General features: G+C 41.3%; 2 protein-coding genes across 2 annotated transcripts in view; both read right to left on the reverse strand.

Annotated features, from left to right (window-relative positions):
• Positions 1-7232, reverse strand: part of tcirg1b (T cell immune regulator 1, ATPase H+ transporting V0 subunit a3b) — an 8078-nt gene extending 846 nt beyond the window's left edge. Inside the window, exons 1-21 of the mRNA XM_079229120.1 lie at positions 7123-7232; positions 5922-6044; positions 5470-5548; positions 5196-5344; positions 4984-5079; positions 4730-4791; positions 4514-4640; positions 4298-4380; positions 4106-4199; positions 3760-3972; positions 3516-3666; positions 3280-3419; positions 2983-3140; positions 2792-2882; positions 2587-2705; positions 2243-2456; positions 1579-1689; positions 1406-1492; positions 1193-1313; positions 881-1052; positions 1-40 (exon numbers count right to left, since the gene is read on the reverse strand). The exon at positions 1-40 is cut by the window's left edge and continues 846 nt beyond it. Of these exons, the coding sequence (XP_079085246.1) occupies positions 1-40; positions 881-1052; positions 1193-1313; positions 1406-1492; positions 1579-1689; positions 2243-2456; positions 2587-2705; positions 2792-2882; positions 2983-3140; positions 3280-3419; positions 3516-3666; positions 3760-3972; positions 4106-4199; positions 4298-4380; positions 4514-4640; positions 4730-4791; positions 4984-5079; positions 5196-5344; positions 5470-5548; positions 5922-6038 (2424 nt within the window). The 5' untranslated portion in view covers positions 6039-6044; positions 7123-7232. The remainder of the gene's footprint in view (positions 41-880; positions 1053-1192; positions 1314-1405; positions 1493-1578; positions 1690-2242; positions 2457-2586; positions 2706-2791; positions 2883-2982; positions 3141-3279; positions 3420-3515; positions 3667-3759; positions 3973-4105; positions 4200-4297; positions 4381-4513; positions 4641-4729; positions 4792-4983; positions 5080-5195; positions 5345-5469; positions 5549-5921; positions 6045-7122) is intronic.
• Positions 7233-8597: 1365 nt separating this feature from the next.
• Positions 8598-14036, reverse strand: prpf19 (pre-mRNA processing factor 19). The gene is made up of 16 exons (XM_079229121.1): positions 13895-14036; positions 13553-13702; positions 12612-12688; positions 11668-11809; positions 11426-11499; positions 11258-11323; positions 11106-11147; positions 10880-10954; positions 10686-10761; positions 10434-10543; positions 10142-10297; positions 9975-10044; positions 9712-9885; positions 9424-9506; positions 9092-9197; positions 8598-8983 (listed from the first exon to the last, which is right to left on the reverse strand). Exons 1-16 carry the CDS (start codon positions 13911-13913, stop codon positions 8886-8888), a joined length of 1518 nt encoding a protein of 505 aa, XP_079085247.1. The 5' UTR covers positions 13914-14036; the 3' UTR covers positions 8598-8885.
• Between the last annotated feature and the right edge of the window lie 235 nt (positions 14037-14271).

The raw sequence follows: 14271 nt of genomic DNA on the forward strand, positions 1-14271 counted from the left end.
GTAGCCTGATCCACTGTAGAACTTGTTCTGGAACTCCACCCTGTAAAAGAAAAGCAAAGTCAATATGCAACAATCTATAATGCAGAATACATTTTCATCTACTCACACCATCTATCTACAGGGTACGTGAACGTGAACCCTGAACATTTCTGATGGATGGTTTGGTGACCTTCACATTTTTCATTTAACACCACCATCAGTAACACATTTCCATTTACACACAATAAATGTCCAAATGTAATGTTCAGACGGCCATAACATGTACTGAGCACGTTCATCCTACCTAAAGGATGAACCCTTTTCATTCTGGAGCGTCACTGAGCTTAATAAGACAAAAATTCAACGTTGCATGCAAGATGCACAACTTATACTTAACAAATAAGCCAACTGAGATGAACTTTGCTGAACACACCTTTTGTAAAGTGAACAATAGCCAACATTGTGCACTTTGTACACCAATATGAAAAGACAAGAGGCTGAGGAAACTCTGTGGATGGATTGCTAAATTATCTAGATAACGATGATAAGTGAATCCCAGGACCCCTTCACAAGGAGATATTTTGTACAAACATACATTACAAACATATTAAGTGACAAAAACCTACTTTAGTGTATACCCTTATGCAAAGCAGATGAGTGTGCTCAGTTAGGTTTAGGTACATTGCCGTTAGCGATAGAAACAGACAGGTTTAGACTTTATATGATTTAGGCGAGAAGAAAAGTGTCCTAAAAAGGTCTTCACAGAAATGATTAACTAAATAACTAACCCACTTAAACATGGACCAAAGCAAAAATCACATATTTAGTGTAGATATTCAGGCTACTTAGTGGTATTTTTAAAATATTTTCCTCATTGTGTTTTCCTCCATCTTATCCTTACCAGTGCAGACGGAGCGCATGCAGAAAAGCTGAGAGTCCCTCCATAACTAGCAGGATGCAGACAGTCAACACAGCAAAAAAGGCAAAAACCACAAAGAGGACTACAGATCCCACATAGCCCTCCCATTTCAGGGCAATACGCATCACCATCACCCACAGCACCTCTGACAGCTCTGTGGAGACACAAATAAAATCACTGTCAGACAATCATGCGTGTATGAATAACTGGCTGAAAAAAGAATAGTTTGGTTTTAAAGAGGAAGTCTGTGTGTGTGTGTGTGTGTGTGTGTGTGTGTGTGTGTGTGTGACTAACGTGCATGTGCCAGACTGAGAGCCCAGAGTCGAAGGTAAGAGGCAGTGTTGGAGATGCAGCCCAAGCAGTACTCTATGGTGTGGATGGCCTGATGCATGAACCTGTCTGCAACATCAAACACCTGCAGACAACACAGATTAGACACTTACAGAATCACAATCGCACATATTTGACTCCATTTAGTGAATTAAGTTAGTCAGGCTTCACCCTTACCTCTTCTTCAGAAGCTCCTCCCTCCACCTCCCCCTGACGAGTGTTGATGGAGCCTTCATCAGCGACCAAGTGACGTCTGTCTTCCTCCTGATGTTGCAGAGAACCAGAAATCTGTCAGGAAATGCATTTAACTCTAGTTAAAGTTAATAAAGTTCCATTGAACACAGACTCACAACATGACGTCGTCTTCTCTTGAACGTGAGGAATTCGAACATGGGCTTCCCAACCAGAAGCACAGGGACAGAACACAAGGCCAGCACCACCAGGATCTTCTGCACCACAATCTGCACACATAATTTTCCTTTTGTCAAAACGAACATTTATTTATTTAAAAACTGAGCAGCATTTACATAAACTAAGCAGCATTTACATTATTGTTGCTCATTACTGCAGTTAAAGCAATTCTTGTTTTAAGAAGTCCATGCGATTGTGGCAAACATCAACAGAGTGATCTGTCAAATAGCATTACATTAAAGTAATTATATATATTTATATTATTATTGACAGCGTTATGCATGAAAACAGCTTATGGCTAGCAGTTGTGTCGCTTTATTATACCAATTATAGATACTTTTCAAAAACATACATTTCACCTCCAAAACCCAAGTTCAAATATATAACCTTGACATAAGATTATGCAGATTGAATGTTCGCTGTGAACCAGCAAGTTTCAGGTATCTTCAAGGTGATTTTTAAACTGAACTAACAAAGTTAAACTAGTAGTTTCCAGCTCCACTTTTAAATACAAAAACTATGACTTGCTTAAGAAAGGCTGGAGGATAAATTGTAAAACATGAGTTTAAACATTGATATGTTCCTTTTCGGGAAAACACACACCTGTCCTTCAAAGAGCTTTGGGTTGTCAGGGTTGTCTGTGAAGAGGAACATGTCTATGAAGTGGATGAGTATACTGGGAGCGATTTTGGACTGGACAGGAGTGTAGGCGATCCACTTGAAGACCACCATGAACACCAGGTAGCCAAACAGAGACACCATGAAGAACAGTTCAGGGATCAGCACAAAGAACACACTGCTTATCTTGCCAAAGTGCCTGGGGGAAAACACAAACAATGAAAAGGAAAAGTATGTGTGAAGGCAATCCAGCACAAATGTGAAAAGAATAAAAAAAAGTGGGAGGTGTATTCACAACACACACACCAAACAAGTAAAACATTACATACCAATAGTTGAAAAATGACAAGCAGACTCCAAAAGTCATGTGAATGACACCGATGATGACCGACATCTTCATCTTGTACGAGTTAAGGAAAGTCAGTTTGTTGTTGGACAACCCCCAGACCTGACAACGACACAAATAAGAGGGGATGAGGACGCAGTGACAAACAAGATGACAGCATGAAAAAAGAAAATGGCGTGCGACCATACCGGGTCAATGCCGAATGGATACGGGGTGGTGAAAACACCAGACACAACAGGATCCATGGACAAGTACTTGTTCCCTGCGAGGACTGATGCACTGAAAGAAATAAAACGGTTAAGTAAGATGGACAAGAAGCAAAGCGTCTGAAAGCTGGAGAAAACAACAAAAAAAAAAAAACGGTATGAAATGTCCTCACTTCCATATGTTTTTCTCGAACATCGGGCCGACGTGCCACGCTGAGTTGAAGGTACTGAGGCCTCTGCTGAAGCACTCGTTGTAAATGGCCCCCGTGTAGATAGAGAACAGTCCCATCAGCAAAATCAGATACCGTCCTCCAAACATCATCCTCCAGATCTGAAACACACAGGTAACGATTTAATTTCATTATGTAATATGCAAGGTTTAAAACCTGTTTCAGCTCTATTAAAACATCATCATTCTGCCATTTGAAAAACCCAAGTGTTCAGTTTAAGAGTGAGTGAGTGAGGATTACCTCATTGTTGTTTTTCTTCAATTTGGGGTCCTTCTCCTCAAGGACCATCCAGAGGGCAGCCAGAGTCATCAGTAACCCATGACCCACATCCCCAAACATCACAGCAAACAGGAAGGGGAATGTAATTATGGTGTACACCGCTGCAGAGGCATTGAGGGGATACACTTGACTTATAACACACTCTTAGATTCAAAGCATTAGTAAAAAAAACTTGTTTTAGGGGTGTGCAAACGTACCTGGATTGACTTCCCGGTAGCTGGCCACTCCGTAGGCATCAACAATGTTCTGAAAACCAGCTGTGAAAGAGTTGATGGGAAACAGGGTGGGTGGAGGGGTGGAGTAGGGCAGGCGGTTGTAGAAGGAGTCAACGCCACTTCCACTCTTCCTCTGAGGATGGAGAAGTGAGTTGGAAAAAGGTGGAGAGAGTGAGAAATTAGATAGTTTACACATCCATGTCAAGTCTCCTCATCTACAACTCACCCCTCCCTCTCTCAGAGCGCTCTGCAGTTCAGGCAGCTTGCTAACGGGACACCAGGCCTCAGCAATCAGGCATTTGTCTGTGACAGAGGGGCTGCAGAGATTCAGCACCATCTGGACCGCCTTAGACTTCTGCACACGCACCTTCCACTGGGGAAGCACAGCCACTGCCCGATTCAGCAGCTGCTGCAGGAAGGACTCGGTCTGAAACAACACCTGAAGTAAAGGGAAGTGAGAGGGTTTTAGAATAACTGAGAAGAAAAATACTTTACATGATTCAGATACAGACATGTCAAAAAGAGAGGGAAAAGGCTACTGATTCTACCAGTGTTCAACAAACTGCACTTACTGATTGGATATCTTCAATTCTGCCTTGAAGTCCCTGGAGAATCTCCTCTCTGTCAGCAGTGCTCTCAGGGTATGCAAAGGTCTGTGTGCGGAAGCTGTGAAGAGGGAAAATCCAAAGACACTCAACCGGTTCAACAAACATTGTAGTGCGGAACTGTACAAACAAATCAAACGGATGCGCAGGTTTACCCACCAATCACATATCTTTTTGACTTTCTGTCCAATCTGGTCTCCCCAATAGGAGATGAGGAACACTGTCCATTGTACCATTTCCCCCTGCAAACGAAGAGAAAGCAAACATTTGTGATAAAACACTCATAAGAAAACTCATTAGATGTGAAAAATCATCAGAGACTATCCCTGGAACAGAAATAACTTTCAACCCTGATCCCCTCTCTCTGTCTCCCACCGTGTCAGGATGCTCGAGTCGATCCTCCATTTCTCGGAAATCCACAATGATATAACCTCGACATGCCCGCCATAATAACCGTTCAAACGAAGGAACCTTCCACGGATGGACCACTCCTGCCACAAAACTGAGAGAGGAGATGCAGACACATTCAATACATTGAATGTAGATAAAAACCTGAAGCGCATAACGAAAGTTTTATAAAACGAGAGGTACCTGAGATGGATATCTTGGCGGTTATCAAACAGCCCTTGGCTTTCCAGCACAGGTGGTGGTGCCTGTGAGGTGAAGCCAAAGAACATTCATTTGTAGTTTTAGTTTGCAGACAGTTTGTTTACACCAGCGCAATGAATGATTATAATTATATATATATATATATATATATATATATATATATATATATATATATAAATAAATAAAAAAAGTAATATATGATAGAAGAATTGCTGAAGAAATTTAGTTTTTCCCACCTGTGTGGCTGTGAGGGAGTGAGTCCTGGTCAGGACTCCTTGGTACTGACAGAGCTGGGTCAGCTGAGCCCGGAGGCTGTCTCTGTTCCTGGACACCTAGTAAGACACAAAATAAATGTCAGGTCAATGAGTTCAACTTCTTTTGAAATTGGGCTAATGAGAGAGGCTTTTCAAAATGTATTCATCATATCAGCCTTGTTTTAAGCACTCACCTCTTTGAGCTCTCTGGTCAGCCTCTCGGACTCCTCCTCTACGGTGATGAGCTCGCGAGGCTGAGGGGCCAAAGGTATCGGGCATGGAGGAGGGAGGGGACAGTGCAAAGGTGGAGACAGGGAGCGATTGATCTCCTGCTCCAAGAAGGCTGAAGGGCAGATGAAGAAGGTCGAAGGGCAGATAAAGAAGGTCAGAAAGAAAGATCTCAACAAAACGAACAAATAAAAGAACATGCACGGAAACATAGGTGGGGAACAATGAGTCAATACTTACAAAAAGTTTTTTCAAGTTCCTCACATCGCCTGACCTCGCCAACAAACTTCCTCTGAAAGGCGTTCACATTAGGATTCAACTAAAGCGTCAGAGCAGAGGGGAGAGGAACAAGGTTATTCATGTTCATCTGATGACAGTAATTTGCTGCGTCTCAAAGTGACTCAAAACAACCATCAGTTCACCATCTTATCTAAATACAGCAGATTCCAAAGTGACTTTCATGAGATAATCATTCAGCTCACGAGAGTAATGATTATCAGATGCTTGTAATATGAGCCAAAAGCCATGAAAACAATCTGTTGCTTGCACGTCAAGCATGTTAAAAGCAAAGTAGGTACACATGGACAATTATTCTGGCCCAAACAGTAGTTTAGGAGACTAATGGACCGCCATCTGTATTGGACTTTGATCGTTTAACCACAAGATCATGACCAAGAGCTTAATTAACTCACATCTCTGAATTCAACCAGGCCCAGTTCTCCCAGCTCACTGACACAATTGTATGCCGAGCCTGACTGAAGGAAGAGCTGCACCAGGCACACCTCCTCACTGCGAAACATGGAGCCCATAGCTGCCTGTATGGGGGGGGGGGAAAAGTCAAAATTTATATTTTTCATGAAAAGTTGACAAACATAGCCAAAGTACAGCAGTTTATAGAGGAATGAGGGATCTTTTTTTTTAGAAAGCATAGCAGAGAGGCAGTCATTCTCACACGGCACTTGTTTTCAGTTGGTCAATAAAAGCCACTGTGTGACCAAGTTAATGAGTGGAAACTGAAAGACAGAGAAACATCAAGTCCCCTGACTGATGATCAGACGGTATTTCCATTCTTGCATGATGACATGTTTTTTTTTTTTTTTTTCCAGTTGCAAGTTTAATTCCTCTTTAATATCGAAAAACAACAACGCATTACTACATATAGAAATATACATTTGATTGCCAGTTAATAAAATAAGCCAAGCTGAAAGGAATGCACTCCGATACAAAAGAGCTGCAATAAACACACTACCTTGATGAAGGTTATACTGCCCCTTTGGAGGCAGCAGTTTGTGGTGCTGTTGAGTTGTATTATGTTGCATTTAGACTGATCTTGTTGGTGGGCTGGACAAAATACTGTAGCAGCACCAACAACTACAGTCTCCTAAATGAACATTAGGTTACATTAATGCTAGTCTAGTTTGTACAGGGCAGCTGTGTCCGACTGTTAGTTTGAGCTCGGTATACCTAAACTTACTATAACATTTATGGAGACTGGGTGTCACCTAAATCAACAGCGACAACTACATACACATCAATTCACGTACCGTTACACAAAGAAAAGTTATTTCTAAAAGACAGTTTGGCGTTTCCTTAAACAAATAATAAGTCGCCGACTACATTTGTCTCAATACTCATCACAAATAGGGCGATAAGTATCATTTAAGTTGCATGTCATGTTAATGAAACAGGTCTGAAAGAACGGCAAATTAAACACAAGATGTAACTTTAAAAGGTGAAACGAAACCTCGTGATTGACTGGGGAAACTCCGTGACGAAATAGAAATGTAGCACAAGGCTCTGAAGTCTTGATAATAACTGCAGTCGGTCCGCGGCGGACAAGAAGAAACCCGCTTTAAATGACACACAAACCCCGCTGGCTGTCGCTCAGCTCACCTGCTGCCTCCTGGATCCGCTGGACTCGAGAGTCTGCTGTGTTTCAGGCGGCCCGGCCCCGAACCGACGGACAGACCGGTGACTGGAAGCAGAACCGAACTAGACGCGTTTATCAGAAGTTGTATTGGTTCGTTCTCGCACTTCCCGTTTGTGGAAGTCACGTTACTGCGGCCTCACGTGACCGCGGTTGTCTCTCGTTTGGCCACGAGGGGTCCGGTCCGGTCGAGACAAGAAGACTTGAAGATTACAGTCTAACGTCAGGGAAATGTTTGAATTATATAATAATACACTATTTATATAGCTTAGATAAAAGATACCATGTGGGGTGGGCCTTGGTTTGATAAACTATAGTTGCAAAGCAACACCATAATGACATGAGTGGCATGACCAGTTAATTAAACACATACTGTGGCTCTAAATAGTCATTTCCTGATCACTTAATCATTCCTAAAACCGAGAACGTCAGTCAGGTTACAAATTAAAAAACAAACATAACTGGTACCAGAATACACGACAGGTCACGTGGTATTACCTATTTAAAATGCTTGTCCTCAGTTATTCTGTATGCTTATTGGAACACATAGTTTTTCCACAAAAAAGGTTAAATCCCATCGGGATTAATTTAAATCTAGACTTCTCCCTTGTAAAAATATATGAACAAATGCATCTCATTTTAACCAACTGCTCATGTGAGGTGTAGTTATACTTGCAGTTAAACCTGAAAAGTCACATGCATGTTACGGTTGCTTCCAGTTCCCACAATAAACTGGTGTTTAGTGGCTTACTGAACAAAGTTAGGCTTTTAAACCATTGAGATCATCTCACAAATCCTAGCAAATGTCAAATAAACAATTAGGGTGAGCACAAACACGTCGTCAGTTTGCAGTGAAGCTAAAACATCCAGGTGAAAGAAGAAAACACACTAGTGGTTTGAATTTATCATAAAACAATGGACCGCAACTGATCATAAAGTAGCTAAGAGTTAACATGCACTTACTGAGCAGCTGTAATTTATGTGATCTGTTTGAAGTGTCTGTAAATGAAGACAAAGTGAAAATATTCAGACTCATGAAGAGGCTTCAATAGTGTCCTTTGTTTTGATCTGACACAGATGAATGGCAATACAAAAGATATTTTATTGTAAAAGGGCAGAGTTGCAACAGGTAAAATAGCAAGTAATGAGAAATATACAATTGGAAAACGACAAAGGTTCAAATGGAACGGGAAATGAAACTGGAGGTTAACCAAGACTACGTTCATTTTCCACTTGTTTTGTACATCACTAGATGTATTTTTTTATTTTAGCCTAAAGATACTGTAATGAAGAATCTCTACATAATAAGGGAACCAGGTTGCTGTCACACCAATTATTGTCCTCAACAGTGTACTACAACACTTTGGGAGTTGCATTAAAAGAAACTTTATCCCCCCCCCCCACATACACACAAAAGAAAATACTACAGTAAAATCATAACTGCTGGCAAAACAGACAACATTTTACTGGCTTTGCATCTCATTTCACATCATTCACATGTCAGATTTACAATGCCAACAAACATGTTATCCTAACCATGCTGCGGTGGTTTTATATAGCAGACAATTTCATGTGGTCTCATTCCTGGACACGAGGACTAACACACTAAGGAAGCAAAGTTAGCTGTGATTTTTTTCTCTTCTTTTTCTAAGAATTACAGGTCAGTGTCCAGAATAGTGACTGCTCAGACAAAGGGACCAATTAATTCTCCTCCTGAATTCATCATTTTCTACAAACTGTAAAATTTGAGACTTCTGTCCATTCCTGCAGAGGTCAGGAACTGAGCGTTCTCTCCAAAGGCCACTCCAGTCACCAATCCTGAATGGTCTTCAATTAGAAAGGCAAAAGCAAGGTCAAAAATCTGCTACTTCCTCAGAGCAAACACCACATGACATGCATACTGGATGAACATTTGAAATGATTTTTCCCGCTCACTTGTGAAGTTGAGGACCTCGGACCACTGTTTGCAGATGTAGACACGGATGTCAGACCCTCCAACAGCCAGGTAGGTTCCGCTCTGGTCAAACACGAGGGACTTCACCTGAAAACAGAAAGAAAACATACAAGGAATGAGATTCAGAAGCACAGAGAAATGGGAGTCTAGACTAAAGAGGAATGGCCAAGACAAGATTAAACTCAGTGTAAATAATGCATGATTATTTATTACATGCTCCGTTAAATCCACGCACAGGCTGTATGTAATCAAGTTAATGTGCTTGCAAAGCTCAAACTTCCAATGCAAGTTTTTTCAATTTACAATGTCTTACCTCATAGTTGTTGTCCAGAGTGATGGTCTTGAAATTCTTCAGTTTCCTCAGATCCCACAGTTTCAGGGAGCTATCCTGGGCACCTGGAGCACAGTACCAGATAATTAGTCACAGATCCCATTGGTGCAAAACATGAACTGCACATCAACATATTGTAGATCAGTGTACAAGTTAATGAGAGGGGAGCCATTTTGGGGTATTCCCAAATGTTCCAGCAACTGTGCAACCCAACGTAGAACACTTGATCATCAAAGATTAGCAGCAACAGTGTAAAAATATAGTCCTTACCTGTAGCCAGATAATATCCATTCTCAGAGAAAGCAATGGAGGTGACAGGGCCAGAGTGGCCTGGGAAGTTTGCCACGTTAGTGCGCTCTTTCAGATCCCAGATCTTGATTTGGGAATCAGCCGTCCCGGTGCCAAAAATGAGACCATCAGGGTGGAACTGAGCACAGGTGAGAGCTGTCAGGGGGCAGACAGAAACATTACCACCTGGAACAGGAGGACTTCTATTCACAAACACAACATACCTTTACATTGGAGGCACTTACCACAGCCAGCACTTTCATCAGTAACTTTGGTGAGGACTCGACCAGTCTGGATATCAGAAAAGGCCCAGTACTGCAGAACAGAGGAAACACGTTAGTATGGTTAAACAGAGAAGATGCCACTTGTATTTCAGTGTTATATTTAACTTGAGGTCTGTCAGTACACACACCTGATCCTCAGAGGAGCTGAGCAGGTAGTCTCCAGTAGCATGTAGGGAGAGTCCGGTGACACCTGCCTCGTGGGCACGGATCACCTGGACACAGTTTCCCCCGGTGACGGACCACACACGGATGGTGCTGTCTGGAGATGCAGAGAAAACCACGGACTAGAGGGAGAGGGATGAAAAAAACACATCAAGAACAATGTCAGAACAATACAAATTCAAAGACTTCTTTGTGCAGTTACATAATTTGTTTGTTGGAGAAAGATTTGACTGGTTGATGTCTGAAACAAAGTGTTACCTGGGATGGATGGTAAATGACAGAGGTGACCTTCTTGGTGTGACCCTTAAGTGTTGCCACAATCTGTTCTTCGCTCTTGTCAAACACTACCACGTTCTTATCAGCTCCACCTGAAGAACACAAGAGGATCGATATCAAGTCAAAGTCTTCAATTGACTTGTAGTGCGTCCACAAATTACCAAAAAAAAAAAAAAAAAAAAGTAAAAATGGAAGATGAAATATAGAGCTGAACATGGGATGAAATCAATGTACCGGTGAGAACTTTGTTGGTGTCTGAGGGACACAGATCGAGAGCCAGAATACCAGGGACACTGGCACTATGAAGACCCTGAGGGCAACAAAGAGATTTGTTGTTGACACCATGTTCATCAAGTAAATTAAACAGCCCCTTGATTAAAAAGAAAAAATGTCATTCAAATTAAAAACCAATATAAATCCTAACTTACAGCATGAGAGGCCACTTGGCGGTATTTGCTGAGATCCTCAGCTCTGACGAGCTCCTCTGGGACAGTTTTTCCTCTCTGGAAAAAGCCATCAAAGCAGTAAAAACAAGTGTGAGTAGATATTACCACCACAACAATTATGAACTTGTGCTAGATAAACTTTACATAACATTTAGATAGTAAAGGAGAAATGGGCACAAATAAGCTAAAGAGAAGAGCAATACTATACCTTCTTTCTTTCTGTGGTGAGGATAGTAGCTTTGTCTTGAAGCTGCAAACAGAAAATAGGCATATTGAAACACATCTTAGACCTGCTAAAGAAAATAGAAAGCTCATAGCCAAATAATGATTTATGTATAAATGGAAGGACAAACAACTGACCTTTTGGATGATCTCCGGGGTCATTCCCACCTGTTCACTAATCTCCATGGGCTCTCCGCCAGTACCCTGAGATGCAGAGAAAGGGATTGTTAGGAGGAAGTATGGCAAAAGATTTTGATAAACATATGTTCAGTATCTTATCGACTGGAACATATTTCAATCACTCACTGCTGTAGCTGGCTGGGAGGCAGGGAGTGCCTGAGGAGCGACCAATCCAGCCTGGGGTTTGAGTGTGGCAAGAGCTACAAATAGAAAACAGACGCCATTAGGGAAAAGATGCTTTCACGATATAATCTATGAGCTTGTGTTTTTTGTGAGTTAGATTCTGGACAGACTTGGTGATTGTTTAAAAGCTGTTCTTTGTGCTTCATAAGTTATGTCCTACAATAAAGCACACACAGACAACCCACCTTCTCTCGCAGCAGTGACCTCTTTGGTGAGTCGAGCGATGACTCTGCAGGCAGCATCATGTTGGTAAAGCGCGTGGGACAGTTCTTGGCGAGTAGTCTGCAGCTGTTGCCGCAGGGTGAAGCTGTGAAGCATAACAGCGTCCTAAAACAGAAAAAAGAAACAGGATGAAGGAACCCTTCATATTGTCTAAAAATCAATATTTAAAAAAAGAAGACGAATGAAGAAATGGCCAAAACTGACAAGATTCAAACACTTTAAATTATTGTCATCTCGAGATCACAAGTTAATTATAATGTCATCTCCACTAAACAAGCTTTGTTATGAAGAAACAAAAGGTTGTTTCCTTTTACGTCAAATGTTTGGGTGAAATCAGTCGACGGTCAATGTATTCAAGCAGCCTACCAGATCGAGTTCACAGTGGTGTGCTTAGCGAAGTTAGCATTACACCGGTTTTCCGTGTGTGTGTGTGTGTGTGTGTGTGTGTGTGTGTGTGTGTGTGTGTGTGTGTGTGTATATATATATATATATATATATATACACACACACACACATACAGGTTTTAACACCTACTTTTAAATTGTTTTGTTTTCTACTAACATGAGAAAGCAAAGCTCATTTTCTGCAACATAATTCATTGTGATCGAGATAAAACATTTTTGGCATCATGTCCGTTTAGGGCCTCTGTACTATATTAGAAGCTCTTTTGCAATAGTCAACTTGGCGTATAATTACGGTCTACTAAAGAAACTGTCACTGAAACATTGATACATTCTGATTTACTTCAGGCTAATTACCATTAAGAATGTTGGTTAAAAATGGCATGGGGGAAAAAAAAGAAGTCACCTGTTGATTCAAAACAGACATCATGGGTACAATTTACAGTACGACGGTATTTTGTTGTGGATTTCTCTTGTTCCACCCCCTCAAGGTTAACAATACTCACCCATTCATCTTGAAGTGACTTGAGAATGGCAGGAATGCTTGTTGCTGATGGAGCCTTTGGTCTAATAGGATGGGACACTAAAACAGAGAGAAGTCGCTCATGTTTAGTTTGGTTTCATTTTAAATAATCAAATTGGTTATTTATTGTAATTTGTGAGATTTCAATAACAATTGCTGCATGATAAGATACTTCATACAGTACTCTACAATAGGGGACTCATACTGAAGCAAGTACAATATCTGATATTTGCACAAGTTTGTGTTTAAAACAATGGGTCAAACAAGCAATGGTCAATTGACAAACTATTAAATCACCAATTATGCTGATAATCGATTAAACTTTTTCCATGCGAAAATATCAAATATTTCCAATGTCCATCCCCTCAGTTGTGAGAAAAGTATTATTATTTTCTTTTCTTACAGTAAACAGGGTGTTTTGGTGGGTTGGAAGTGCTAGTTGGATAAAAGAAGAACTCTAGTACAAATCCATGTTAGGCTATAACACATTGTGACACGACACTTCATTATTTTCTGACATTTTACAAATTAAAAGTTGTATCGAGAAACGAATACCCAAGTTAATCGATAATGAAAAAATAAATTATGAGTTTGCTACATTGTACATCAATTTCACAATATTGGCAAAAAAGACTACAGATCATATCAGATTAACACTGATATAACTTTTTTTTAAACTCTTTCAGTTCTCACTTTAGCAGGTACACCCAACTATAATCAAAGCAGCTTCATGACGGCTATAATGGTGGTTTGGCTGCTTTAGAGAATGTTCATTCATTCATTTTTGGGGGTATTTTGCAAAGCAGTTAAAGAGCGCTCCGTTATACTAAGGGATTCAACTGCATTAGTTTTTGCTAATGGTGGTGCATTAACTAATACACCGGCCACGTAGTGCAGCTCTCCAGCGGCTCCCAGTCGCTTTACCTTTGATATCTACGAGCTGCTCCTCAGACAGCGGCTGTCCGTTCATCGGGTCGGTCCCATTCTCTGCGATGTACTTTTCGATCAGCCTCCGCTCGAACACTTGGCTGGACACCGGCGACACGCACGGGTGCTCCGGCACCTCGTTGGAGACTGGATAAAAGGCAGTAACATCTTAAAGATCACACGACACCGACGACAACACAACCACAGACAGGACGGATTGAGTATCACGAGTAGAAGACGGGACTGCATGGCCGTTAGCTGAATTAGCAAGTAGCATTAGCGCGGTGGCGAGCTAACCTATACTTCTTCCGTCATATCAATGAATCCAACTTCACTTACTTGCACAAACCAACGACATCTTTTCAACAGAGTCCTTATAGTCTCTTCTGCGAATCGATTGATGCTAGGACTGTGCCTTGATAGTTATTATCTCTAAAGTAGTCTTTCCTTATGTTTTGCTCGAATTGGAAATGGCACGCTGTCCTTTCATTGCCGCTACAAACGGACTTCTTCTTCTACGCTTTCTTCCAGCAGGGCTGCGAAGCTTCGCAGCTGCTCCACTGCCCCTACCGGCGGAAAGACACCACTGCTCTCAACAATGCACCAATAACGGGTGCTGGAATTAGGAGTGGATGGACAGAGGATTAACCGACGACACAATTTGACAATTATATGTGTAAATTGTTATTATGACGTGCTTTCTTCAGCTTCTATTA

This window comes from Taurulus bubalis, assembly GCF_910589615.1.
Source record: "Taurulus bubalis genome assembly, chromosome: 13".
NCBI classification, from domain to species: Eukaryota; Metazoa; Chordata; class Actinopteri; order Perciformes; family Cottidae; genus Taurulus; species Taurulus bubalis.